Raw genomic sequence first — 25,902 nt, forward strand, 5'->3', positions numbered from 1 at the left:
AGGGGCCAAAACCTCCAGCATGGAATGACCCACCCCCCTGCCCCATCCCAGGACAAGCCACACCATGGGAATGGGGACAGAGGGACGCAGGGACATGGGGGACACGGTGCCACGCAGGGCTGGGGGCTCCGCGGGCACCGGGAGCCGCCCCCACTCCAGCTCCTTGTCCTGGCGAAGGGAATCCCCAGGGAAAGGGGGCTGCAGGGCAGTGAGACGGGTACAGTCATTACAAGTCCCCAGTGGACCCTGCACCAGAGCCCCGTGACAGCCAAGGTGACAGCACAGCCCCAAAATGCCGCAGATTCCCCCAGAACGGGGGTCCGGGTCACAACCCGGATCCCAACTCTGGGTTCCTGGGCACGTTCGAGACCCCCTCCTGCTGCCACAGGTGACAGAAAACACTCCAAATGCCCCAAAACAGTGCCTGGGGGTTATGGTCAACATGTAAAATGGTATCCCGCGCTCCAAGTGCCTCATTCCCAGACTTTCTTCTGCTTCCCAATAAACTGCCAAGCTGCTAAAACGAGAAAGCAGCAGGAGAGGCCCCTGTGTTCCCAGGAATCTGCAGGACTGGGGTCTCTGAGAGGTCCCTCTGGAGCAGGGGAGCCCTGCGGTGGCACCAGCGGTGCCAGGGCCACCTCCTGCCCGCACCGGGGGGGACGGGGACGCTCGGAGCCCGGATCCTTTGAAAATTCCCCCTTGGTTTTATTCCACTAGTAAAACAGCCAGGGACCTGCTGTACAGAACGCGGCGCCGCGTCCCCCTCGTGCCACCCGCCGGGGGACACGGAGAAGCCCCCGGAGCCTCCGTCCCCCTCGCGTCACCCGCGGGGGCCGCGGCGAAGCCCCCGGCTGCCCTCCCGCAGGCGGGGAGGAAGAGCACGGCGGGCGAGGAAGGCTCCGGCGGCCGCGCACACACATGCAGACTCAGTCCCATTCCCGGGGCTTTTTTTTTTGGGAATTCCGGGGCCTCCGGGCGGCCCCGGAGCGGCCGCGCGAGGTCAGTGCGGTGCGGCGGCCCCTTATTTCTGTATCTGAAATATAAAAAGCCGCAGGTTGATGTTCTTGGCCGCCAGCAGTTTGTTACACTCCACCGAGTCCACGATGGGCAGCGGCATGTAGTCGGTCTCGTTGTTCTCGTTGGTGAAGACGAAGTGGTAGATGACGGGGTTGATCTTGACGTCGTCGTAGGGCCCCTCGAGCAGCAGGAAGGAGCACTCCATGGGCGAGTTGATCTTGCTCTTGAGGATGAGCTGGAAGGAGAGCGTGCGCTTGCACGACAGGTTGGGGTTGCGCTCCGAGTCGTTGACGCGCGCCTTGAGCACCCACGTCTGGTTGAGCACCGTGAGCCGCGGCGTCTCGTAGTAGAGGCGCGTGATGAAGTCGTCCGTGCGGTACGGGCGGAACTGCACCTCTGCGGGGGCGACAAGAGGGACGGGGGGGACAAGCGGCGCTGAGCGGCGGCCGGGCTCCTCGGACGCCTCCCGGGATTCCGCCGCCGGCGCCGCCGTGTGGAGTTTCCGCCGGTCGCAGAGCGGGATGGGAAAGAGGGAAGAGAAACAGAGAGATGGTTAATGAAGGTGGCAACACCACGAGGACGCCCTGCACACACCCCAGCATTCCCAGGAAAAGCGGGAGCTCGTCCACGTGTGACAGAGCCTCCGGAATGGGCTCGGTCACTCTGCGCGTGTCTAGGTGTAAGCGGCGCTCCCGATAAAGCCAGGATTCCGGACACAGGGAGGCTCTGGCCCGCAGGCGCGGATCACGCGGCGCCGCAGAACACACACACAGGATACGGTTGGGATAGCATGGCTCACTTTATTGGGATGGCGCGTACAGCCGCGCGGCACCACCGCGCCGGGCAGCCTCCAGGGAGCACCGGCGCACGGAGCATCCCGCGTTCCGGGACAGAGGTGAGCGGGAACACTGGGCACAGAGACTTTTCCCAGGGCCATGTTGCCCAGGCGCCATCGGGATCCGCCGGCAGTGCTGGGGACGCCGCGGGGTCGCTACAGCCGGTGCCGGGTGTAGGCGGCGGCCGCTCCGAGCGCCGGCTACAGCTCCGCTCCTCTCCTTGGCGTCCGCAGCCCAAGATGGGATCAAAGGGGATCCCGGAGGGAGCGACGCAGCCACTGGCACCGCAGGGTACCGCTCCGCCAACACCCGCCATGGCGACCGTCACGCAACAGCCGGATGCCATTCCGAGACGCAGCTGCATGCGGAGCGGGCCAGGACACAACCCAAGCGCCGCGTCAACCAGCCAGACACACCAGGAGCGTCACCTGCGCACGAGTACCCCCAGATCAGCCTCCAGGTGCCCAACGCGGGGTCACCATGGCCACTGCTGTCCCCAGGAACCACCCAGCTCCGCGCTGCAACCGCCAGCCCCTTCCCGCTCGGATGCGGCCGCGGCTCATCCGGAGGCTCCGAGGGCGCCTCGGGAAGCCGGGACACAGCCCTGGGAGCGCAGCGTGATGGACACCAACACGGAGGGGATCTCAGCGTCCCCTCAGGAGGGCATCGGTAGCCGCGCACAGCGGCCACCCCAAATGGGGGTCACCTCCAGGTGACAACGGAGCGACAGTCGCGCGACAACAGCCGAGAGCACCGCGCGGCAGGCACCGCTGAGCCCCGGCCAACTCGTTACCTGTGTAGCCGATCTTCTCAAAGCTGAGCAGGCTGAAGATGCTGTTGTAGAGCTGCATCTCCTTCTTGCGCGTCTGGTCCATCTCGTCCAGGATGTCCATGAGCTCGTTGCCCGTCTTGGTGGGGTGGGTACACTCGGCCTCATGCACCGTCAGCTCATGGTAGGGGCCCTGCCACGGGCACCCGATCCGCTTGTACTTGCACTGCGTCACCCTGAGGGTGGGAAGGGCGGAGGGAGTTGGCGCGGGGATTGAGAATATCCCAGAGCGCTCCGGGCAACACTCAGACAAGCAGTGGCTGTTGCCTGGAGCGCTCCGGCTGTGCCAAAGACAACACCCGGACAACCAGCGGCTGTTGCCTGCGGGTCCCTTCCCGAGCGCTCCGGGCAACACCCGGACAAGCAGTAGCCATTGCCTGTGGCACAGCTGGAGAGTTCCAGGCAACAGCCAGACAACCAGTGGCTGTTGCCTGCAGCACAACCAGAGCACAGCCATCCTGGACAACCAGTGGCTGTTGCCTGTGGCACAACCAGAGCGCCCCAGGCAACACCCGGACAAACAGCGGCTGTTGCCCACAGCACAACCAGAGTACCCTGGGCAACACCTGGACAAGCAGCGGCTGTTGCCCGCAGCACAGTTGGAGCGCAACTCTCCTGGACAACCAGCGGCCATTGTGTGCGGGTCCCTTCCGGAGCGCTCCAGACAACACTCGGACAAGCAGTGGCCGCTGCCTGCAGGTCCCTTCTGGAGCGCTCCGAGCAACACCCAAACAACCAGCGGCCGCTGCCCACAGCGCAACCGGAGCGCAGCCATCCCGGACAACCAGCGGCCGTCGCCTGCAGCCCAGCCGGCTGCGCCAACCTCGGCACGCAGCGCCGCATCCCGGCGGGACGGCGCCGTTCCCGCACGCGGTGCCACCCACCTGTCCTGGCACTCGTCCTTCTGGTGGCGCTCGAGCAGCGAGCGGGGGAACTGGCGGGCGCAGAAGCCGCACTCGGCGGGCAGCTCGCTCACCGCCTTTTCCACGGCCAGGTTGCGGCAGCAGAGGCTCTTGCTGATCTCGCAGCGGCAGTTGGGACACGTCGCCTGCTCCTCCTTGAGCCGCGCGTCCGCCAGCAGGTGGATGAAGCAGCCGGCGCACATGAGGTGCCCGTTGGTGCACTGCGGGGACAGGGACACGCGGGTCACCTTCAAGGGCCGCTTCACGCTTGCAAGCACCCCCATTTGGATAAATAAATTGTGCAAAAAAACACTGCGGCACTGGGTTTCACGGCGCCTCACGGGAGGGATCGGCACAAAATGAGGCGGGTCCTTGGGTTTTACAGACGTCAGATCCATGGGAAGTTGGCCCTTTCCTCTGGGAAGGGGGCAGCTCCATGTGGCTGCGATGGGACAGAGCCTCTGGGAAGCTCCGCATGGAGCGGGATGAGGGTTTCCCGGCTCTGGGCTCTGCAGGGAGCAGAAGAGGCTCCCGCTTCTCCCGTGACCTCCCCACGGGATAACACTTAATCCCAGCCTGGCACTGGGATTAGCGCGGATGCTCCCACGGCAGAAGGGGGGCCGGAGGCTCCCTGCATGTTGGAGCGAGCGGCATCCACATGGGAAGGATGGACAGGGCGCTCTGAGCTGCTTCCTGCCGGAGAGAGCCCTGGGAAGCGGAAAAGTGGGAGACGCAGAGTGGGAAAAGCAGCCCTTGGCCTCCCAGCGCGTGGCCGATCCCAAATCTCTCTCTCTCACCCTGGTTGGGTTTCACCTCATATCCCGAGGCGGAGCCGCATGGAGACCCACTGCACCCACGCGGAAAAGCTCCAAAAAAGGCTGTCCAGCCTCAAATTGCACAGCGGGAGGTCAGGGAAGATGCAAGATCCATGAGGAAAATAACGGCGCTCCGGAAAAGGCCTCAAGTGAGCCCCAAAGGGAGGACATGGGGCAGCCCCCGGGGCACTTCCCAAAGGATCCTCCCCAGGCTCTCACCACGGAAGCAGGCTGGCACTCCGAGCTTCCCGGGAAGGCTTAATCTGGGAAAGGGCTGACCCTGCGGTGAGGATTAGGGATTTACCTGCTCACAAAGGACACGGATTGTTGCCGCTCTGCCGGCCTGGGATTTTCCTGCCGCTGGACGTGGGCCTGGAGGAGGGAGCGCCCGCGTCCCAGTGGGAAAAGTGGGAACCGGCCCGGGCCCCTTCCCGAGCTAAAAATAGCAGCACTCGGAGCAGCTGGAGTTGGGATGTGGTTCCAGAGGGTGGAATTACAGACGGCCGCGGAACCCTCCTCTGGAGCGCTCCGAAGGCACCTGTGGCTCCCACTTCCCTACGGAAGCGCCGGTGCCTGGATTGGTGCTGGGAGCTGCTGGGCAGGTTGTGCAGGCGCCGGAGCAGCGACGCGGCCGCGGGGCAGGGCAGGGCCGGGACGCGAGAGCCGGAGCGCCAGGAAGAGCCCGGGATGCAGCATCCCGAGAGCCGGAGCACCAGGAAGAGCCCGGGATGCAGCATCCTGAGAGCCGGAGCACCAGGAAGAGCCCGGGATGCAGCATCCCGACAGCTGGAGCGCAGGGAAGAGCCCGGGAATAACCTGGGACGTGGCATCCCGAGAGCCGCAGCGCTGGGAAGCTCCTGGGAATAACGCAGGATACGGCATCCCAAGAGCTGGAGCGCCAGGAAAAGCCCGGGAATAACCTGGGATATGGCATCCCGAGGGCCGGAGCGCCAGGAACAGCCTGGGAATAGCCTAGGATGCGGCATCCCCAGAGCGCTGGGAATATCCTGACATCTGGCATCCTGGGAGCTGGAATGCCGGGAATATCCTGAGATCCAGCATCCCCATACCGGAGCGCCGTGAATCTCCAGCTCCCTTCCCAGTGCATCTGGGAGGATCCCAAGAGCGGCACCTCCCGCTCCCGGCTCCGCTCCCACCATAGGCAGCTCTGAGGGAATTCCCGAGCCGCGGAAAAGCTGCAGACTGGTTGAAACCGGCCTTACTCCCCGCCAAAACAACAGCCCCCGGTGATTGGAACAGTGGGAAGCTCCTATGTTTCTCCGAGCAGCCGCCTCCGCTCCCCTTTCCAACGCATTCTGCCCCAAAAAGCCCAATTCCAAATTATTTTATGGAGGAAATTGCTGAGTGCCCGAGAGAAACAGGAGACCCCTGGGTGCCAGCTCGAATCCTGGAGCTTCCCAGGAAGTTTGTTTCCCTGGGAATGATTGTCCCCCTCCGTTGCCAGCTCTATATTAATGCAGACTCCCGCTCCGCTCCCGGATATCCCCGACATCCCCGGAGCGTTGCCGCGGCGACCATCTTTGCGGAGGGTCCCGGAGCCCCTCATCCCTTCCCGGGGCAATCCCAGGAATGCCCTGGGGGGGCGGGGGGGGCGGGATTTCTCCGGCCGCACAAGATAGACGCTGCGGGGCCGGGTGGCGGCGGTGGCAGGAGGGGACGCGGCCGCGCGCGGTTACGTAACCAGAGCGCCGGGACGGCGGCGCTCCCGGCGCCGGGAATGCCGGGGGCGGGGGGGGCTCCGGCTCCAGGGAATTTGCTGGATGGGGAGGGGGGACTGGGAGGAGGGGGAGGGCAGAGCCCCCCCCGGGGGTTGGGGCTGCCGGAGCTGCTGGGGGGCCCCAAGGCAGCAGCTGAAGGGGGGGTGTCAATTTGGGGGGGGGGGGGCAGGCTGGATGCCCCAGGGAGGGCCCGTGGGGGAGGGTGGCCCCAGGAGGCACCGGGGGAAAGGGACGTCCCCTGGGTGGGGGTTAATAGAGGAGACCCCCGGGCGGGGGGTGCAGCTGGGTCCATCCCAGCTTGGAGGGGGGAGACGGGGGGCAGTGACCCAGAGAGGTCCCATGGGAGGGAGGGGTTGTTAGTAACAGGGGTGACAACTCTGAGAAGGGGGTGACAGTGACCAGGGTGTCACAGAGGGGGGGCAAGGGAGGAGGGGCTGGATCCATTTGGGGTGAGAAGGGGGGGGCCTTGGTGGGGAGGGGGCACGTCAGGTAACCGGGGGAAAGGGAGGGACAGTTGGTGGGCACTGTGGGGGGGGGGGCAACTGCCACGGGCGGGGGGTGGCGGTGGCCACCAGGGGGCGGGTGGCAGCTCCCGGGGACCGGAGCAGCCCCGGCGGCGGTGGGAGGCCGCGGCGGTACCTGGTAGACCGAGGCCTTGGGCAGGTCGAGGCAGACGGTGCAGCAGAGCACGGAGTAGAGGCGCTCCTCGAGCTTCACGCTGCCCGCGGCGCCCTCGGGCGCGCCGGGGCCGGCGCCCGCCGCGCGCAGCCGCTTCTTGGGCGGCGCGTCGGGGTCGCCGCCCGCCTCGCCGAGCTGCCGCGCGCCGCCGAGCAGCGCGCCCGCCTCCTCGGCGCCGCCCGCCTCGCCCAGCCCGCCGGGGGACGCCGAGGAGCCCGGCGCGGCCGAGGAGGAGGCGGCGGCGCCGCCGCCATCGCGCTCCTCCGCGCCGGACATCGCGCCCGCCTCACCCCGCCACGGCCGCCGCCGCCGCCATCTTGGCCGGCCCGCCCCCCCCCCCCGCCGCCGCTGCCCTCCGTGCCGTCAGCGCCGCGGCCAATCGCCAAGCGCCGGGGGCGGTACCCGAGCCGCGCGGGCCAATGGGAGGCCGAGGCCCTTCGGCCACGCCCCATTACGGGGCTCCCTGGGCGACACCGCCCCCAGCGCCGCGGCCCCCCCCTGCCCCGCCCCTCCCGACGGCGCTGAGGGGGCGGGGCCGAGCGGAGCGGCGGGGCCGGGCGGGACCTGAGGGTGGCGCGGCCAATGGGCGCGGAGGTCACGTGAGGGGGCGGGGCCTAGGAGGGGGCGGGGAGAGTCACGGGACGGCCCCGCCCACGCCCCCTCCCCCCGAGCACCCCAATGTCACCCCAGGTACCCCCCAATGTCACCCCACGTACCCCCCAATGTCACCCCGAGCGCCCCAATGTCCCCCCAATCCAACCTGGGCTCCCCCCCCCGTGTCCCCAGGTGCCGCCCGCCCCCCCCCCCAACTCGTACCCCCGGGCCCCCTCCCGGGGCCCTGCCCCCCCCAGCCCCCTCGGACCCCCCCACGGCGCCCGCGCTCCCCCCGCCCCAGCCCCGGCGCTAGCGAAGGGGGGGCGAATGAGCACGACCCGCCCCGGGCACGGGGCGACACCAGGTGACACCGGGGCCACCTTTATTCCCCAAACAATCCGCAGCGACGCCGCTTCCATCGAGGGAGCGGAGCGGGGAGTGCTCTGCTCCACCCCCGCGGCGCACCCGGTACCGGAGCTCCTCCCGCCCACGCACCCGCCCCGTGCCCCGTTATACCCAACAGACCCTCCAGACCCGGTCTGTGACCCGCCCCCCGAGGCTCCCCCCTCCCGTGCCGGGTCCCCCCGGCCGCGGTGCCGCCGGCTCCTCCCGGTTGCCGGTACCGGCGCCGCGCGCAGGCCGCGCTTCCGGCAACAAGGCGCCGGCCACAGAGACGCGGGCTAGAGCGGCAGCGCAGGGCGGGCTCGGACCATAGAGGAGCGCGGGCCAGAGCGGAGCGCGCGGGGCGCTCCCTGGCGGCGCGGGGCGGCGCTGCGGGGAGCCGCGCGTGTCCCCTTCGCGCGGCGCGTGCCCCCGTGCGTGCGTGGGTGTGCACGGCCGCTGCACGCCCGCGGAGCGTGCACCCGCGTGTCCTTGTGCATGCATGCCCCTTGCACCCCACGGGGCATGCACCCGCGTGTCCTTGTGCATGCATGCGCCTTGCACCCCCATGGAGCGTGCATCCGTGTGTGCTTGTGCATGCATGCGCCTTGCACCCCACGGGGCATGCACCTGCGTGTCCTTGTGCATGCATGTCCCTTGCACACCCATGGAGCGTGCACCCGCGTGTCCTTGTGCATGCATGCGCCTTGCACCCCACGGGGCATGCAGCCGTGTGTCCTTGTGCATGCATGTCCCTTGCACAACCATGGAGCGTGCACCCGCGTGTCCTTGTGCATGCATGTCCCTTGCACGCCCACGAAGCTTGCATCCCTGTGTCCCATGTGTATGCATGTCCTTTGCACCCTCACAGAGCTTGCACGCCTGTGTCTCGTGTGTGTTAATGCCCCTTGCATCCCCACGGAGCTTGCAGTCCTGCATCCCATGTGCCTGCACGCCCCTTGCACCCCCCTGCCCCTTACACACCCATGGCCCCCTGCATCCCTTGCACACGTGTGCCTCCCCCCCACCCTGGGCAATGCCCCCCCGCACAAGTCCTGCCTGTCTGGCACCTAGGGGACTCCAGGGGACATGGTGGCACCGCTCATCTCTTTGGGGACCCCCTTCCGAGACGGATGGTCGTTGGGGCAGGGGGCAGGTTGCCGGGGACACGTCCCTGTGTCACCCTCCTTTATCAGCAGCTCCTGAGCATGTGCGAGCCCTGGGACATGGGGCACCTGCTGTCCCCAGGACACGGCAGCACCTGGCGTGGGTCCCTGTCCCCAGGGTGCAGCACCCACCTGTCCCCATCCCGGGATGTGACATCCCACCCGGGGTGCCCATCTCCAGGACTCCCAGCGTTGGTCCCCATGGCTGCAGTGTTGGTGACAACAAGTGCCATCCCATCCACAGTCCCCTCCCCAGGACACAGCACGCATCAGGGGTCCCAACCCGGGATGGGGCACTCGCCCATGGTCCCTGTCCCCACCGCGGTCCCTGTCCCTGTCCCTGGGAGAGGGGGGGCTGCAGCTCTCCAGGACATGTGGCCTCATGTGCCACATGTCACATGAGACAGGTGACCTCCCCCTTGGTGGCAGCCCTGGCACCCCAGAATAGGACACCCGGGAACCTGGAATGGGCCCTGGCCCCCAGTTGGAGCCCCCTGAGCTCTGTCCCCAGGAGCAGGAGCCCAACTTGGGAGTGGGACCCCCAGGTCCCTGAGCCCCTGGAGTGGGACTCCCGCCGCAGAGCAGGACCCCCGACACCCCCGATCGGGACCCCCTGCAATGGGTCCTGATCCCAGAGCGGGACTCCTGTCCTCCCCACCTTGGGACGGGACCCCGGCCCCACAGCAGGATCCCGACCCCCAGAGCGGAACCCCAGCCCCATGGCTCTGACCCTATGTGGACCCCCTGCTCCCATGGGACCCCCCCAAGATGGGACTCACAGGCTCTGCCCACCACAGACCAGCCCCCTGCCCCCCATGGCCCCCCATGTCCCCGCGGGCACCTTGGCGAAACAGGGGTTGCAGGAGAGGTTGGGCCCCCCGGTCCCCTCCCAGTGCCACCCAGGGCCGCGCAGTGTCCCCAGCTCTGCACCCGGAGCTCCCAGTGTCCCCTAGTGCCACCAGGGCCGTGTAGTGTCCCCAGCTCTGCAGCCCCGTAGCGGTACGTCTTGGCGCTGCCCCGACGGGGCGCACGCAGCTGCGGACGTGCTGGGGCTGGTGGCGCCCGTGGGGCCCCGTAGCGGTACCGGGGGGTCCCATAGCGGTCCCGGGGGGTCCCGTGCCAGCACAGGGAGGTCTCGGGGGTGCCGGTACCTGGGGAAGCCTGAGGCGACCGGGGCCGATGGGAAGGGCGATGGGCGCCAGGTAGGCGCAGGGGGGCATGGGGTGGCGCCGGTAGCGCTGCCCGCCCGCCCCCTCTCCGCCATGGGGCCCGGTTCGGTTCCGTTCGGCCCGGTTCTTGTCCCCTCCTCCCAGTTGGCTGCTGCCCGGTCCGGCTGCGCCCACCCCCCGCGCGGCGCGAGCGGGTCGGGTCGTTGTCGGCTCGTGCTCGGGTCCGGTCGGTCCGGTCCGGCCCGGCCCCGGCTCCCGCGGGCCGCGACTCGGCGGCGCCGGGAGGGGCGGGCGGCCCTTGGCGCGGGGCCCGGCGCCCCCCGGGGCGGGCGCGACAAGACGCGACGCGACGGGGCAGGCGGGGACAGCCCGGGGGGTCCTGGGGGAGACAGCGGGGGACAGAGCCCGGGGTGGGTCCTGGAGCCCCCAGGCTCGTGGGGGTCCCCGCGGGGAGGGCCAGGGCCAGGGGGGCCAGCGCGTCCCCACTATGGCCAGTGCAGACCCCCCCTCCACCAATGGGGCCAGTTGGGGACGATCTCTGCTGTGACACTGGGGACGGGGGGGGGCCTGGGGGCCAGAGCTCCCCGATGCTCTGCCCCATGGCGAGGGCAAGGGGGCGCCCCCAGCCCCATAGCGCCGGGGGTCGCGGCCCCCGCCCCCAGCCCCACAGCCGCCGCCGCCGCCGCCGCCTTTTGTTGTGCAAAGAGCCGCGGCCGCCAGCGCCGGGGGGCGGCGGGCGGGGGGCAGGGATGCGGTGGGGGCAGGGCGGGAAGGGCGCCAGGATGGGGATTGGGAAGGGACGGAGGGCGCTGCGGGGGGGCAGGGGCAGCAATGGGGCCACGCGGGACCCCCCCCAGCCAGCAGCCCCCATGGGTGTCCGTGATGCAGAGGGGGGGACACATCCCGCCGGCCCCCCGGGAGCGCCCCCGGCCCCAGGCCCTTTCCTGCAGCACCCCCCAAGTGGGTGTCGGAGTCGAGGTCCCCCCGCCCCGTGTCTCCCCCCAGCACCCAGCTCTGCCCCCCCCGCCCCACGGCGCACACACCACAAGCCGGCACTTACTGGGGTGGCCCCGTCACGGCACCGTTTATTGGGGTGGTCCCAGGGGGCACCGTGGGACAAGGGGGTGTCCCCCCCCCCCGAGCAGGCTCTAGAGTTCAAGGGGTGACAAGAACACGGGCACAAGGCGGGGACGGGGTCATGGTGCAAGAGGCCATGGGAACATCTACGTGGGTGCAAGGGGGTGATGGGGGTGTCTGTGCAGGCTGCGTGTGGGGGGCAGGGAAATCTCTGTGGGTGCAAGGGGGGACAGGGACATCTCTGTGGGTGCAGGGGACATTTGTGCAGGTGCAAGGGGTGCCAGGGATCTCCATGCAGGTGCAAGGGACATCCATAGGTGTGCAACGAGTGCAAGGGACATCCATGGGGTTGCAATGCCTGCAAGGGACATCGATAGGTGTGCAATGGGTGCAAGGGACGTTTGTGCAGGTGCAATCAATGCAAGAGATGTTTGTAGGTGCAAGAGATGCCAGGGACATCTGAGGGGGTGCAATGGGTGCAAGGGACATCCATCCATGTGGGTAAATGGGTGCAAGGGACATCCATGCAGGTGCAATGGGTGCAAGGAATGTTTGTGTGTGCAATGAGTGCCAGGGACATCTGTGTGGGTGCAATGGGTGCGAAGACATCTGTGTGGGTGCAATGGGTGCAAGGGACGTCTGTGCAGGAGCAATTGGTGCAAAGGATGTTTGTGGGTGCAAAGGGGGCCAGGGATGTCCATGGGGGGGTGTCACGGACATCTGTGGGGATGCAATGGGTGCCACGGACATCCATGGGGGTGCAATGGGTGCAAGGGATGTCTGTGGGTGCAATGGGTGCCAGGGACACCCGTGGGGCAGAGGGGGCCCTGGGGGACCCTACCCGTAGAGCGCGGGGTGCATGATGTCCCCGGGGTGGCTGAGCCACACGTCGTAGACGCTCTTGTTGGGCGGCATGTCGAGGTCGGCGGCGGCGCCGGGGGGCGGCGGGCGCACCGGGGGGGCGCCGGGGGGCCGCAGCGCCCAGCACGGGGGGGCGCAGGGCGGCCCGTAGGGGCAGCAGGGCAGGGAGAGCAGCGGGGCGGGCGCCCCGGCCGGCGCCACCGCGTTGGGGGCCACCGCGGTGCTGTAGGACGTGGGCAGCTGCCCCCAGCCCGCGGCGGGACGGGGGCTGCGGGGGGCGCCGGGGGGCGCCGCGTCACCGGGGGGACCCCACGTGCCGCCCGCGGGGGCGTCACCGGGCGCCGCAGCAGGGCCGGCGTCAGCGCCGTCGTGGAGCAGCGAGGCGATGGAGAAGGCGCCGGCGCGGCGGGGGGCGGCCGGCGGGGGGCTGGCGGTGCCGGCGCCGGTGCCGGTCCCGGTGCCGGTGCCGGTTCCGGTGCCGTAGGGGCGGCCGCGCAGCACGAAGGGCGCCAGGTCGCGGGCGAAGGCGGCCGCGGGGCCGCGCGCCACCGCCGTGTTCTGCAGCCGCAGGGCGCCCGCCGGGATGCGCCCCACGTCCACCGTCCAGTAGTTGCCCTTGGCCTTGGGCTTCGACGGGTCCTTCAGCACCTGCCGGCAGCCGCACGTGGCACCGGGGGGGACACCAGGGGGACACCCCGCCTGGGTGGCAGCGCCGGCGCCTCGGAATGGGACACCCGGGAACCCGGAATGGGCCCCCTGAGCTCTGTCCCCAGGAGCAGGAGCCCCACTCGGGAGTGGGATTCCCAGGTCCCTGCGCCCCTGGAATGGAACCCCCGCCCCAGAGCAGGACCCTCGACACCCCCAAAGGGGTCCCCCACAAAGTGGGACCCTCTGTTCTCCGCAGCCTCGGAATGGGACCCTGGCCCCATAGTGCGTCCCCTGACCCCAGGAATGGGAGCCCAACTCCAGAGCGGGACCCCCAGGTCCCTGCGCCCCTGGAATGGGACTCCTGCCCCGGAGCAGGACCCCTGACACCTTGGAATGGGACCCCAAGCACCCTGGAATGGGCCCTGATCCCAGAGCGGGACCCTCGTCCACCCCACCTTGGGAATGGGACCCCAGCCCCATAGAGCCCAAATCTGGAGTGGGACCCCCTGGTCCCTGCACTCCTGGAATGGGACCCCCGCCCCAGGGCAGGATCTCTGGCAGCCCCTGACTCCAGACAGGACCCCCCAAATCTCCCTACCCTGGGAATGGGATCCGAGCCCCATAGTGTGTCCCCCACCCCCAGGTCCAGGACCTCAGCCCCATAGCAGGTCTTCAGCTCCCAGCAACAGGACACCAGCCCCACAGCGACACCCCAGGTCCAGGACCCCAGTGCGGGCCCCCCAGCCCCACGGCCCTGACCCCACATGGGACCCCCTGCTCCCATGGGACCCTCCCCGCACGGCCGGGCCCAGCCGTGTCCCCCCACGTCCCCGCGGGCACCTTGGCGAAGCAGGGGTTGGAGGAGAGGTTGTGCCGCACCGAGTCCTTCCAGCCCTGGTAGCCCTCGGAGAAGAACGGGAAGAGGCTGCTCAGCTCCTGCAGGATCTGCGGGGGGGGGGGGGGGGTCAGCCCGGACGCCGGGGCCCCCGGCTGCCCCGCGGGGGGAGGGGAGGCCGGGCCGGACCCCGCGGCGGCCCCGCCGCCGCCCCCCGCGGGGACATTTGCATGAGCGGCCCCGGCGGGGCGGGCGCCGCCCCCACCCCCTCCCGGCCCCCCCGCTCACACCGGGCCCCCCCCGGGGCCCCCCCGCCGCCTCCCGGCCCCCCCGCTCACACCGGTGCCCCCCCCGCCGCCTCCCGGCCCCGCGGGCACCGCGCGCAGCCCCGGCCCCGACGGGGCGGACGGGACGCGGCGGCGCCGGGAGCGCGCGCGGGGCCCCGGGGCGGGACCGGGCGGTTCCGGAGCGGGACCGGGGGGGTGCGGAGCGGGACCGGGAGATCCCTATCGGCACCGGGGGGTCCCGCGGCGGTACCGGGTGGTTCCGGAGCAGTCCCGGGGATTCCCTATCGGTACCGAGGGGTTTCGGGGCTGTACCAGGGAGTCCCGTAGCGGCACCGGGAGGATCCCTATCGGTACCGGGAGTTCCGGAGCGGTACCGGCGGGTGCCGGGGGGGTACCGGGGGGTGCCGGTACCTGGGAGAGCTTGAGGCGGCGGCCGGGGGCGGCGCGGATGACCAGGGCGATGAGCGCCAGGTAGGAGTAGGGGGGCTTGGGGTGGCGCCGGTAGCGCTGCGGGCGGCCCCGCGAGCGGCCCCGCGGGCCCGGAGCCGGTTCCGTGGCCGGTGTCGGTTCCGGGGTCGGGGACGGTGCCGGTGTCGGTTCCGGTGCTGGCCCCGACGGCGGCGCCGCCCGCGCCATGGCCGAGCTGCGGGGCGGGAACCGGCGCGGGGGCTTAAGAGGGAGAGACCCCGGGGGCGGCGACAAGGGGAGGGGAGAGGGATGGGATGGGGTGGGATGGGGTGGGATGGGATGGGATGGGATGGGATGGGATGGGATGGGGTGGGATGGGGTGGGGATGGGGATGGGGATGGGATTGGGGATGGGGATGGGGATGGGGATGGGGATGGGGATGGGGATGGGGATGGGGATGGGGATGAGGATGAGGATGGGGATGGGGATGGAATGTGATGGGATTGGGATTGGGATGGGGATGGGATGCAGATGGGATAGGGATGGGATGGGAATGGGATGCAGATGGGATAGGGATGGGATGGGGATGGCAAGGGGCATGGTGATGGGGATAGAATGGGGATGGGATATGGGATGGGATGGAGATGTGATGAGGATGGGTTTGGGATCGGGGTCAGGATGGGATATGTGATGGGATGGGAGGGGATGGGATGGGGATGGGATGCAGATAGGGATGGGATGTGGATGGAGGTGCAGAAGGGGTGGGATGAGATGAGAATGGGATGGGGATGAGATATGGGAATGGGGATGTGATGAGAATGGGGATGAGATGCAAGAAGGATGGGGTTGGAGATGGGGTTGGGATGGACGTGGGATATGGGATGAGAATGGGATGGGGATGGGTTGGGGTGGGATGGGATGGAGATGGGGATGGGATATAGAATGGGAATGGAATGGTGTTGGGGATGGGGCTGGGTTGGGATGGGATAGGGTGGGTTGGGATGGGATGGAGATGGGGATGGGATAGGGGTGGGGATAGGATGTGGGTGGGAACAGGATAAGGATTGGTAAGGGATGGAGGAGGAGAACTGATAGGATTGAGAAGGCGAAAGGAATGGGCGAGGGGATAGGGAAGGGGACGAGGGGATGTGACTGGGGCCATCGTCTCCTCCCACTGTCCCCAGCCCCATCCCAATCCCTGGGACCGGACTGGGGGGATGGGGCGGTGGGGGAGGGGGGGACAGGAGGGACGGGGGAGGCATCTCCACCCCCACCCCGGTCCCTGGTCCCACTACCAAGGCCAAAGCTGGGACCCCCTGGGACCCATGGCCGGAGGTGGGACCCACTGGGACCCCCTGGGACCCATGGCCAGACCCGGGACCCACTGGGACCCCCTGGGACCCATGGCCGGAGGTGGGACCCACTGGGATCCCCTGGGACCCATGGCCAGACCCGGGACCCACTGTGACCCACAGCTGGAGCTGGGACCCGCTGGGAGGTGGTTCCGGAGGTGGCAGCGCCCGTGTGCCCCCTCCGGCTGCTCCTCCTCCTCCTGCTGCTGCTGAAGCTCCTCCTGTCCCCAGCAGGACAGGGCTCTTGTCCCTTGTCCCCCCCAGCCCTGGCAGCCTCAGGCACCGCCCCCTGCCCCCTGGGGCCACGAGGGACATTGGGGACCTTGGGGACACGGGGGCAGAGCCAGCACCCGGGGGACCCAAATGGCCCTGGGGACCCCTGGGGACACAGAGCCCTACGAGGCGCTGGCCTCAGTGACCCCACAGGTCAGGGGGTCGTGACCCCGGGAGGGGGGCAATGACCTCTCATGACCCCATGACCCCAGGGCAGGGGCCTGTGACCCCATGACCCCCGGCATGGCCGTGACCCCTGTGCAACCCCAGAGCAGGACCATGACCCCTGTGTGACCCCCATGACCCCAGGGCAGGACTGTGACCTCCGTGACCCGCGTGACCCCAGGGCGGGGGGTCGCGACCCCCGTGACCCCCCGCCCCCCTCCGCCCGCAGGGGGCGCGCGCGGCCGCGCTCGCTCCCGGCATGCCCCGGGGGGGGCCCTTCCGCCATGTTGGGTGTGTCGCGCCCGGCCACGCTCCGCATGGCGGCGCTGCCTCTCCCCCCGGCGCCAGCCCCGCCCCTTCCGGCGGCGGAGGCCGGAAGTGTGGCCGGTTGCCATGGCGAGCAGCGCGCGGGCCCCGCCCCGAGCAGGGCCCGATCCCGGGCGGGGAGGCGGCGGCGGCGGCGGCAGCGCAGGTAGCGCCGGGGGGCGGGAGGGCCCCGGTGGCAACGGCCCCTCTATGGGGACCCCCGTGGGTGTCTCCCCCCCGTGGGTGTTTGTTGTCCTCCCCGGTGTTGGGGTCCCTCCCCGTTGTGGGGTACCCCCCATCATAGCAGCCCCCGTGGGGCTCCGTCCTGTGCGAGGCCCCCCCGCCATGGGGCACTGCCCTCACCCCCACTCGTGCTGTGGGGAAGCGCCGTGGGGTGGGGGAGGCTTCACCCGCCTCCATGCGGAGTTTGGGACAGCGGGAATGAGCGGGGATCCCGCGGGACCCCAAACGGGGTCCATTGGGCTCCTGCGCCCGGGATGGGGGGTCCCATCGTGGGGGGTCCGCCCCTCCCCGCGGGTCATTCCCGCCGGGATATGGGGGGATTCCCGCCTCTCCCCCCCGCCCACGGCCTCCGGGGGGTGCCGCGGGTTTGGCCCCCCCGACCCCCGGAGCGGCTCCGGGCCCCGGGAACGCGGCTCCCGGGAGCGGCCGGGCCCGGGCAGAGCTCCCGGGAATCGACACCGCGGGTGAAACCCGAGCGGCTCCCCCGGCCGAGCCGCCGCCTCCGCCAGCGGGAGCGCCGCGTTGCTCCCGCCGGGAATCGCCGCCTCCTCGGCCGCCTCGGGCTTTGGAATTCTGCTTTCGGCGCTTTATTTTTATATATTTGGATATCCGGCGTTTCCGGAGCCTTCGAGCTCCTCGTTTCGTTCCCGCTGCCGCCTGGAAGGCGATTCCGGAGCCGGGAGGCGCGGGGTGAGCGCGGAGCGACTCCAGTGGGATCCGGGACCGGCCGCTCCGGGAATCCCGGCGCTCCCAGGACGGGGATCGGCCGCGGGAAGCGGCTCCGGGAAAGCTCCGGTCCGGCCGCAGGCGCCGCTGACCCCGCTCCCAAATTCCTCAGGGACTTTGCCGGGATTTAGCGCTCGAGCTGCCCCCGGCCTCGGCATTCCCGAGCAGCGGAGCTCGGCAGAGGTTTAGGCCGGGATTAATCCGCTGGAATTTTCGCCCTGGGACTTTGCCCCGCTGGAGCCGTCGCCTCCAGCGCCTGCGGGGCAGGAGCATCAGTGGGAATAGGGATGTCCGAGTGTTCCCTAAGGCTCTTCCTTTTCCACGTGGATCTCGGGCGCATTCGCTGCCTTCCCGGCGCTGCTTCCCAATATCCGTCTCTGCCGCGTCCCGGCTTTCCGCGTGCGGAAGGGACAGCAAGTTGTGAGGGTGGTTGTCGCTCCGGAGCCGGGATGAGCCCCCGGGCAGGCGACATTCCCGCACGGAATTCGCGCTCCCCGGGGAGCCGGCAAGGGGACGGCGCGTGACATTGTCCCCTGCCTTAAATCCTGGTTGTTTTTCCCCGGGGAGCCTCGGGAGCTGCTGGAGGCGGGACTGAGGATCGCGCCGGGAGCATCCCCCGCCGTTCCCGGCGCCCTTCCCTTATCTCCCCCTTATCTCTGCGCACTTCGGCTCCTCGGGAAGGAGGCGAAGGTTTCCCGGGAAGGACGGGGTGTCTCCGGCCCCGCTGCCGACGGATCTAGAGGCCCGAGCGAGGGGGAAGGTGACGTTTGGAGGGATATTTGGGAGATGATAAGGAATGGCGCGGGGCGCAGGGAGCGCGCGGAGCGCCCGGGAATTTGCTCCAACTTTCCTTGTAGGTTAATCCCGGATGAAGCGCTCGGCGCCGGCCCCCCCGCCACATTCCCCCTTGTGATTCCCTCCTCTCCCTCCCCCTTTTCCGCAGGGCTCCGCTCCAGGTGCCCGCGAGCGCGGGAAGCTCCGGAGCCGCCGGCGCCCGCGGGGGAGGAGCCGCCGGCGCCCGGGAGGCCGGAGCGGGCGCTCGCTCCGGAGCGGCGCCGCTTCCGCCCCGCTCCGCTCCGCTCCGCGCGCGGCATTCCCGCCGCCGGGAAGCGCGGCCCGTCGGATGGGCCGCGGGGAGCGGGAGGCGCGCGCGGATCCTGCGCGGCTGCCGGATATTTGATCCGCCCTCCCGCCGGGAATGGGCTCTGCCCGCTCCGGCCTCTCCCGCCCTCCCTGCGGGCAGCGCTAGGAATTCCGGAGCGGCCGCGGGCGCCGTTCGGAGCCGTTCGGAGCGGCCGGGCCCGGCATGGGGGCAGCCGCCGGGCGGGCGCGGGGAGGAAGAGGCTTCCCGGGATAACCGGGAGCGGCCCCGGCAGAACTTCCTCGGCGCCCTGGGAGAGGCGGAGGTGCCGCCCCGCAAACCTGTCCGGCCGCTTCCTGGGATCCGCTCCCGCCGCTTCCCGCTCCTCTCGGAGCCCGCCCCGTGCAGCCCGGCGTCCCCGCGGGAATGGGGCGGGATGCGGCGGGCGGCTGATGTCCCCGCGTCCCCGGGGCCATGGCGGAGCACGCGGAGCTGCTGGCGGAGCTGCCGGCGCTGGCCCGCGTGGGCCCCGCCGAGCGCCTCAAGCTCGCGCGGAGCCGCCGCGCGCAGCAGCTCAAGCGCTGGGCGCAGCGCGAGAAGGAGGCGCCGGCCGGCGGGGAGCGCCGGGAAAGACGCCGGGAACGCGGCGGGGACAAGAGGGTGACGTTCCCGGACAGCGTGCGGCTGCTGGAGGCGGCCGCGCGCAACGACGTCGAGGAAGGTACGAGCGGCACCGGGGCGCGGGGGCTTGGAGAGGGCGGGACGGCTCCCCCGGGCGTTCCCGCGGGATTCGGGCATCGCGGGGGTTGCGTTCGCGGCGTTTCTCTTGAAAACGGGTTTGCAAAAATTCGCGACTTTGCAGTTTGCAACTTTGCGCCCCAAAAGTCGCCGGAGGGGAAACAGGCAACTCGCGACTGGTGTTCGAGAGCACCCGTGCACTCGGGATGTTCCCAGTGCTTAATATCCGGGAATATCTCTGGAATATTTGGGAATATCCCCCGTTCCATGTGCTGTTTGCACGGCTCCTGCAAAAGCCCCTCAAATCCGCCCGCGTTTTCCCTGTTTTTCTGCACCGGGAGGCAGCGGGTGCCAACGAAGCTGAGCTGGTGGCTGCTCTGTCATTATCCCCATGGAAAATACGGATCCGGCTTAAAAATAGAGGTGATGTTCCCAAAAATCCCGAGGCGGCACCTGCGGCTCCGACGCTCCCTCCGGCGTCGTTCCGGGCGCAAAGTCCGGTCTGCGGCTCCTGAGGCGCCGGCCTTTGAGCCAGGCAAGGAAGACTCCGGTGTCACCTTCTCCTGGGAGCCCCTTCCCCACGCTGGGAGCCGCCTCTGGATCCAGGGAGCCACAGGGATCGGGCTCCGCGTTTTGGGGGCAGACTGGCCAAAATTGGGCTCTTAGCTGCGTTCTGGATCCACTTGTGGCTTTAACTCACGTTCAAGGACACAGCTAACGCTCCGGGCCGGAATATCCCGTCTCTCCGCTCCCTTCCCGGGATAGGAGGTTGTGCAGCTCCCTGTGGAGCTGCGGGTCCCGTGTGGAGCAGCTGGAGGCGAAAATTAAGAATCATTTTCTGCAATTTACTGTTTCCTTTCCTTATAGTATCGTGAATCCATCCCCAATAATCACCTTGTCCTAGTTACTTCCCCTGAACCGGACACGCTAGGACCAAAACATGGAAAAAAAAACTATGGAAGAATTTGTGGAATGGGAAAATAGATGGGAACCTTTTAACCAGACATGAAACGTGGAGACGAGAGATCTCTAAAGTCAGGATTTGCAAAGGCAGCAATTTTCTGCCACGCAAGAGCTGAAAAATACTAATTCTCTTTATTAGAGAGCAGAATTTTAGGACTTTCAAATTTTAGAATTTTCAAATTTTAGAATTTTTGAATTCTATAATTTTGGAATTTTAAGTTTTTATTTAGAATTTTGCTCTAAACCAAATGATATTTTTCCCCGCAGCAGAGAGCCAGCCGGGAAGCATTGCTACCCCATGTAAATGATATCCCCAAATTCCCAAAACCCAGTGACAATTAACACCCACTGAGGGGTGTTGCCAACAGGGCTCGACTTGGAGCCGGCGCGTTAGATGATCCGGTTATTTGTGGTTATCTGGTTACTAGATTATCCGGTTATTGATGGTAATCCAGTTATTGACAGTAATCCGGTTATTGATGGTAATCCGGTTACTGATGCTCCGATTATCGACGATCCGGGTGTTGATGATCCAGTTATTCCTGGTTATCCTGTTACTGATGCTCCGGTTTTTGCTCCTTCTCGCAGTTCGTCACTTCCTGCAGAGCGGAGTCAGCCCCGACCTCGCCAACGAGGACGGCCTCACGGCGCTGCACCAGGTAGGCGACCTCCGTGGGCACCTCCACGAGCTCCTCCGTGGGCACCTCCATGGGCGCCTCCACAGGCACTTCCATGGGCATGTCCATAAGCTCCTCCGTGGGCACCTCCATGGGCACCTCCATGGGCGTCTCCATGAGCTCCTCCATGGTCAACTCTGTGGGCTCCTCCTTGGGCTCCTCCACGGGCACCTCCACAAGCTCCTCTGTGGGCACCTCCACGGGCACCTCCACAAGCTCCTCCATGGGCACCTTCATGGGCTCCTCCATGGGCTCCTCCGTGGGCACTTCCATGGGCACCTCCATGGGCTCCTCCATGGGCACCTCCATGGGCTCCTCTGTGGGTTCCTCCATGGGCAACTCTGTGGGCACCTCCATGGGCACCTCCATGGGCTCCCCCACGGACGCCTCCCCCGGTGCCTCCGCGGAGGCCGCGGCAGCAGTGCGGGTGTCCCCGGGCGCTGCCGCAGCCTCCCGCCGTGCCCGCAGTGCTGCATCGATGACCACGACGCGGCGGTGACGCTGCTGCTGGCGGCGGGCGCCGACGTGGACGCGCGCGACACCGAGCTCTGGACGCCGCTGCACGCGGCCGCCACCTGCGGCCACCTGCGCCTCGTGGAGCTGCTCATCCAGCAGTGCGTGGGGACGGGGACGCCGTGGGGACGGGGACCGGGTGGCGGGGGGGGTCCTCACGTGTCCCCCGCAGCGGTGCCGACCTCCTGGCCGTCAACTCGGATGGCAACATGCCCTACGACCTGTGCGAGGACGAGGTGACGCTGGAGCGCATCGAGGCCGCCATGGCCGAGCAGGGTGAGCGCCCGCCCTCGTCCCGCCGGGACGCGGCCGCTCCGTCGGGAAGCTCCGCGCTGAGCGCCGCGGCGCCGCAGGGATCACGCAGGAGCGCATCGAGGCGGCGCGCGGCGCGGGCGAGCGCGCCATGCTGCGCGACATCCGGCAGCTGCTGCGCGACGGCGCCGACCTGGACGCGCCGCGGTGCCACCGCGCCACGCTGGTAGGGACCGGGGACACCCCCCCGCGTCACCCCCCCGCGTCACCCCCCCGCGTCACCCCCCCCGTCACCCCCGCGTCACCCCCCGCGTCCCCAGCTGCACGTGGCCGCGGCGCACGGCTACGCGGAGGCGGCCGAGCTGCTCCTGGAGCACCGCGCCAGCCCCGGCGCCAAGGACGAGGACGGCTGGGAGCCCCTGCACGCCGCCGCGTGCTGGGGACAGGTGGGTGACACGCGCACGGGGGACGCGGTGGCCCCGCGGGCGCTGCCCTCGGCTGCCGTCCCCTCCCCGGCGCAGATGCAGCTGGTGGAGCTGCTGGTGGCCCACGGCGCCGACCTCGACGGGAAGTCCCTGCTGGACGAGACGCCGCTGGGTGAGCGCCCCAGGGCCACCAAGGCCACCAGGGGTGAGGTGGCCCTGGCCCATCTGGGCCATCCACCTCCTGCCTTGGGTCCCCCGCCGGGGTGGCCGTGGCCGGTGTCCCCTGTCCCCCTCGTGTCCCCCGTGGCACGGGGGGTCGCCAGCCGCTCGCGTGTCCCCGTGTCCCCAGACGTGTGCGGTGACGAGGAGGTGCGGGCCAAGCTGCTGGAGCTGCGGCAGCGGCGCGAGGCCGTGCGGAGGGCGCACGAGCGGCACAAGGCGCCGCTGCAGCGACGCACGTCGAGCGCCGGCAGCCGCGGGTGGGACACCGTGCGGGGACACCGTGCGGGGACACCGCGCTGGGGACACCGCGCTGGGGACCTGTGCTGGGGACACCCTGCTGGGCACACTGTGTTGGGGACACCGTGTTGGGGACCACGCTGGGGACACCGTGTTGGGGACCTGAGCTGGGGACGCCGTGTTGGGGACGGCCCTTTAGGGATGCCCACTGGGGATGCATGTTGGGGACAGCCCCTTGGGGGACGCCCGCTGGGGACACCCACTGGGGATACTGCACTGGGGACGTGTTGGAGGCTCGTGTTGGGGACCCTCATTGGGGACACCTATTGGGGACACCTGTTGGGGACACTGTGCTGGGCACTTGTGCTGGGGACACCGCGTTGGGGCACCCTTTGAGGACACCATGTTGGGGACCCCCGTTGGGGCCACGTGTGAGGACATCCCCGTTGGGGACACCCCGTTGGGGACACCCCGTTGGGGACACCGCGCTGGGCCCGCGCTCCCGCAGGAAGGTGGTGCGCAGGGGCAGCGGCGCCGAGCGCAGCCAGCGCTACCGCCGGGAGCAGCAGCGCGAGGCCCTCGTGTGGCAGCGGGGACGGCGCGACAGCGACGGGGACTGCGACGGGGACGGGGACAACGAGCGCGACCGCGACGGTGACGGCGACGGCGAGCGGCGCCCGCCCGTGAGCCCCGCGTCACCGCGACCCCTCGTCACCGCGACCCCCTCGTCACCGTGTCCCCCTCGTCCCCGCATCCCCCTTGTCACTGTGACCCCCTCGTCCCCGCATCCCTCTCTCCACGCCCCTCTCTCCACTGTGTCCCTGTCACCATGTCCCTCCCGCCACCGTGTCCCTTTCCCGTTGTGTCCCCTCTCGTCCCTCTTGCCGTTGCTCCCCTCTCTCCATCCTGTCCCTCTTGCTGTGTCCCCCTCGCCGCTGTGTCCCTCTTGTCACCGTGTCCCTCTCACCAGTGTGTCCCTCTCCCCACCATGTCCCTGTTGTTGTTGTGTCCCTCTCGTCACCATCTCCCTCGTGTCACCGTGTCCCTCTCTCTGTCGTGTCCCTCTTTGTGTGCCCTTCCCTCCATTGTGTCCCTCTTGTCATCGTGTCCCTCTTGTCACCATGTCCCTCTCACTACGTCCCTCTGGTCACTGTGTCCCTCTTACCACCATGTCCCTTTCACCTCTCTTGTCACCATGTCCCTCTTGTCACCACGTCAGTTTCACCTCTCTTGTCACCATGTCCCTCTCACCATGTTCCTCTCGCTTCTTTTGTCACCATGCCCCTCTTGTCCCCGTGTCCGCCTCATGGTGTCCCTCTTGTCACCGTGTCCCTCTTGTCACCGTGTCCCTCTTGTCACCGTGTCCCTCTCACCAGTGTGTCCCTCTCCCCACCATGTCCCTGTTGTTGTCGTGTCCCTCTCGTCACCATCTCCCTCATGTCACCGTGTCCCTCTCTCTGTTGTGTCCCTCTTTGTGTCCCCTTCCCTCCGTTGTGTCCCTCTTGTCATCGTGTCCCTCTTGTCATCGTGTCCCTCTCACTGCGTCCCTCTGTCCATTGTGTCCCTCTCACTGTGTCCCTCTTACTACCATCTCCCTTTCACCTCTCTTGTCACCATGTCCCTCTTGCCACCACGTCAGTTTCACTTCTCTTATCACCATGTCCCTCTCTCCATGTCCCTCTCACTTCTTTTGTCACCGTGCCCCTTTTGTCCCCCTGTCCCCCTCATGGTGCCCCTCTCGTCACCGTGTCCCTCTCACCATGTCCCTGTCATCCCTCTCGTCCCTGTGTCCCTCTCTCCATGTCCCCCGTGTCCCCCTCACCGTGTCCCTCTCTCCCCAGGCCGCGGAGGCCGCGGAGGCTCCGTCGCCGCCGGCGCAGGGCAATGGCGCCGCCGTCCCCGCGGTGCCGCCGTCCCCGTCGCCGCCGCCCGCGCGGCCCCGCGGCCACCACACGCTGGCCGACCTCAAGCGGCAGCGCGCGGCCGCCAAGCTGCAGCGGCCCCAGGTCCCCGACGTCCCCGAGGCCACCGCGGCCACCACCGCGGCCACCACCGCGGGCACCGCGGCGCGCGACCCGCCGCTGCTGCGGCTCACGGCGCCCGCCGAGGAGGCGCCGGCCGACAAGCGCCGCTGCTGCCAGGTGATGTGACACGGGGACCGCCATCAAAGCCACCGTTTTGCACCGGCTCTGTGTCCTGCGGCCACTGTGGGGACAGGGACGGGGACAGGGGACAGGGGCCGCCCGCGCTGGCACCGGCGCCGCTGGCACCGGCGCGCCTGGGGTCCAAGGTCACCTCTGCACCACGCGGTGGCTCCGGGCGGCCGGACACGGCCAGGGCCACCCCGGTGGCACCGCGAGGACCCCGGTGGGTGGCACCGCGAGGACCCCGGTGGGTGACACCGCGGGGACACCGGTGCTGCGGCTATATTTAGCGGGCTGCAGCTGCTGGCAAAGGTCAGGCGGTGGCGGTGGTGGCACCACCCTGGGGCCCTCCCTTGTCACCCGGCGCCGCCTGTGCGGGGACGGGAACCGGGGACAGGGACGCGTCACCTGCGGGGGTGGCAGCCCAGGCCTCGCGCACAGGTGAGAGGCGGCCCCGGGGGCACTCGGTGGTGCCGGGCGGGGGGGTCCCGGCCCCATAAGTTGTGGGGCAGCGCCCCCTCCCCCCCAGTGCTGCTGCTGTGGGGACAGATAAGGACCCGGCGCCGCCCCGAGCTGGGGGGAGGGGACGCGGTGGCTGTGGGGCGCCCTATGGGGAACCGCAGGGTGGCCCCCGTGGGGGGCTGTGGGTCGCCGCATGGTAGGGGTAGGTTATGGGGCACAGGGTTATGCGCAGGCTGAGCTGCTCCACATGGGTGGTCCTGGCTATGGGGCAGACGGGAGGACAGGCTATGGGGCACCGTACAAGTGAGGGGACAGGCTATGGGGCGGCCTGGAGCCAAGGGGGTGGCCTATGGGCACCCCATGGGTGAGGGGCAGGCTGTGGGGCACCCCACAGGCCCAAGGATCAGCTATGGGGCCTCCTGGAGGGGAGGGACAGGCTGTGGGTAACCTACAGGTGAAGGAACAGGCTATGGGGCGCCCCACAGACCAGGGCATGGGGTATGGGGCACCCCCCAGACTAGGGCATGGGCTACGGGGCATCCTGTTGTTGAAGAGACGGGCTATGGGGCACACCACAGAAGAGGGGTCAGGCTGTGGGGCACCCCACAAACGAGGGCATGGGCTATGGGGCACCCCACAGTTGAGAGGACAGGCTATGGGGTGCCCCACAAGCCAGGACATGCGCTATGGGGCACCCCATGGCCCGTGGAGGGGGATGTGGGGCAGGTGCCCCAGGCGCGGAGCACTCGAACCCGCCCCCCTGCCCTGGGTGGGGCAGCAGCAGCCAATCAGCTCCGGGGGGCGGGGCCAGGGACAATGGAGCATGGCCCTGATTGGACGGGCAGAGAGGGCGGGGTCCGGAGGGGCTGGCGGTTCCAGGA

At 68.8% G+C, this 25,902-nt stretch overlaps 3 protein-coding genes across 3 annotated transcripts; 1 reads left to right on the plus strand and 2 right to left on the minus strand.

The window, feature by feature from the left end:
• Positions 1-1,016: 1,016 nt before the first annotated feature.
• Positions 1,017-7,092, minus strand: ZFTRAF1 (zinc finger TRAF-type and ring finger containing 1). The gene is made up of 4 exons (XM_088538039.1): positions 6,778-7,092; positions 3,567-3,805; positions 2,647-2,858; positions 1,017-1,413 (listed from the first exon to the last, which is right to left on the minus strand). Exons 1-4 carry the CDS (start codon positions 7,090-7,092, stop codon positions 1,022-1,024), a joined length of 1,158 nt encoding a protein of 385 aa, XP_088394165.1. The 3' UTR covers positions 1,017-1,021.
• Positions 7,093-12,040: 4,948 nt separating this feature from the next.
• Positions 12,041-14,470, minus strand: FOXH1 (forkhead box H1). Its single transcript, XM_088538029.1, has 4 exons — positions 14,246-14,470; positions 13,553-13,657; positions 12,532-12,712; positions 12,041-12,144 (listed from the first exon to the last, which is right to left on the minus strand). Exons 1-4 carry the CDS (start codon positions 14,468-14,470, stop codon positions 12,041-12,043), a joined length of 615 nt encoding a protein of 204 aa, XP_088394155.1.
• Positions 14,471-18,862: 4,392 nt separating this feature from the next.
• On the plus strand, positions 18,863-24,565 carry PPP1R16A (protein phosphatase 1 regulatory subunit 16A). The gene is made up of 11 exons (XM_088538030.1): positions 18,863-19,109; positions 20,678-20,748; positions 21,235-21,380; positions 21,452-21,555; positions 21,633-21,757; positions 21,852-21,977; positions 22,053-22,128; positions 22,306-22,435; positions 22,924-23,098; positions 24,257-24,319; positions 24,386-24,565. Exons 1-11 carry the CDS (start codon positions 18,863-18,865, stop codon positions 24,563-24,565), a joined length of 1,443 nt encoding a protein of 480 aa, XP_088394156.1.
• Positions 24,566-25,902: the final 1,337 nt, after the last annotated feature.

This window comes from Tinamus guttatus, unplaced genomic scaffold (genome assembly GCF_059628265.1).
Source record: "Tinamus guttatus ecotype Peru unplaced genomic scaffold, ASM5962826v1 Tinamus_guttatus_pri_ptg000922l, whole genome shotgun sequence".
Taxonomy (NCBI): Eukaryota; Metazoa; Chordata; class Aves; order Tinamiformes; family Tinamidae; genus Tinamus; species Tinamus guttatus.

Excerpts from the sequence above, each read along its gene's own strand:
- FOXH1 (XM_088538029.1), bottom strand. The coding sequence starts at position 14,470 with ATGGCGCGGGCGGCGCCGCCGTCGGGGCCAGCACCGGAACCGACACCG. Across the intron at positions 13,658-14,245 it reads GCCGCCTCAAGCTCTCCCAG|ATCCTGCAGGAGCTGAGCAG; the intron begins GTACCGGCACCC and ends CCCCCCCCGCAG. Across the intron at positions 12,145-12,531 it reads CCCCTACGGCACCGGAACCG|CCCCCGGCGCCGCCGCCGAC; the intron begins GCACCGGCACCG and ends TGCGCCCGCCGC.
- ZFTRAF1 (XM_088538039.1), bottom strand. The coding sequence starts at position 7,092 with ATGTCCGGCGCGGAGGAGCGCGATGGCGGCGGCGCCGCCGCCTCCTCC. Across the intron at positions 3,806-6,777 it reads CCAAGGCCTCGGTCTACCAG|TGCACCAACGGGCACCTCAT; the intron begins GTACCGCCGCGG and ends CTGTCCCCGCAG. Across the intron at positions 2,859-3,566 it reads AAGGACGAGTGCCAGGACAG|GGTGACGCAGTGCAAGTACA; the intron begins GTGGGTGGCACC and ends TCCCACCCTCAG.
- PPP1R16A (XM_088538030.1), top strand. The coding sequence starts at position 18,863 with ATGGCGGAGCACGCGGAGCTGCTGGCGGAGCTGCCGGCGCTGGCCCGC. Across the intron at positions 21,381-21,451 it reads GTGGAGCTGCTCATCCAGCA|CGGTGCCGACCTCCTGGCCG; the intron begins GTGCGTGGGGAC and ends TGTCCCCCGCAG. Across the intron at positions 21,556-21,632 it reads GGCCGCCATGGCCGAGCAGG|GGATCACGCAGGAGCGCATC; the intron begins GTGAGCGCCCGC and ends GCGGCGCCGCAG.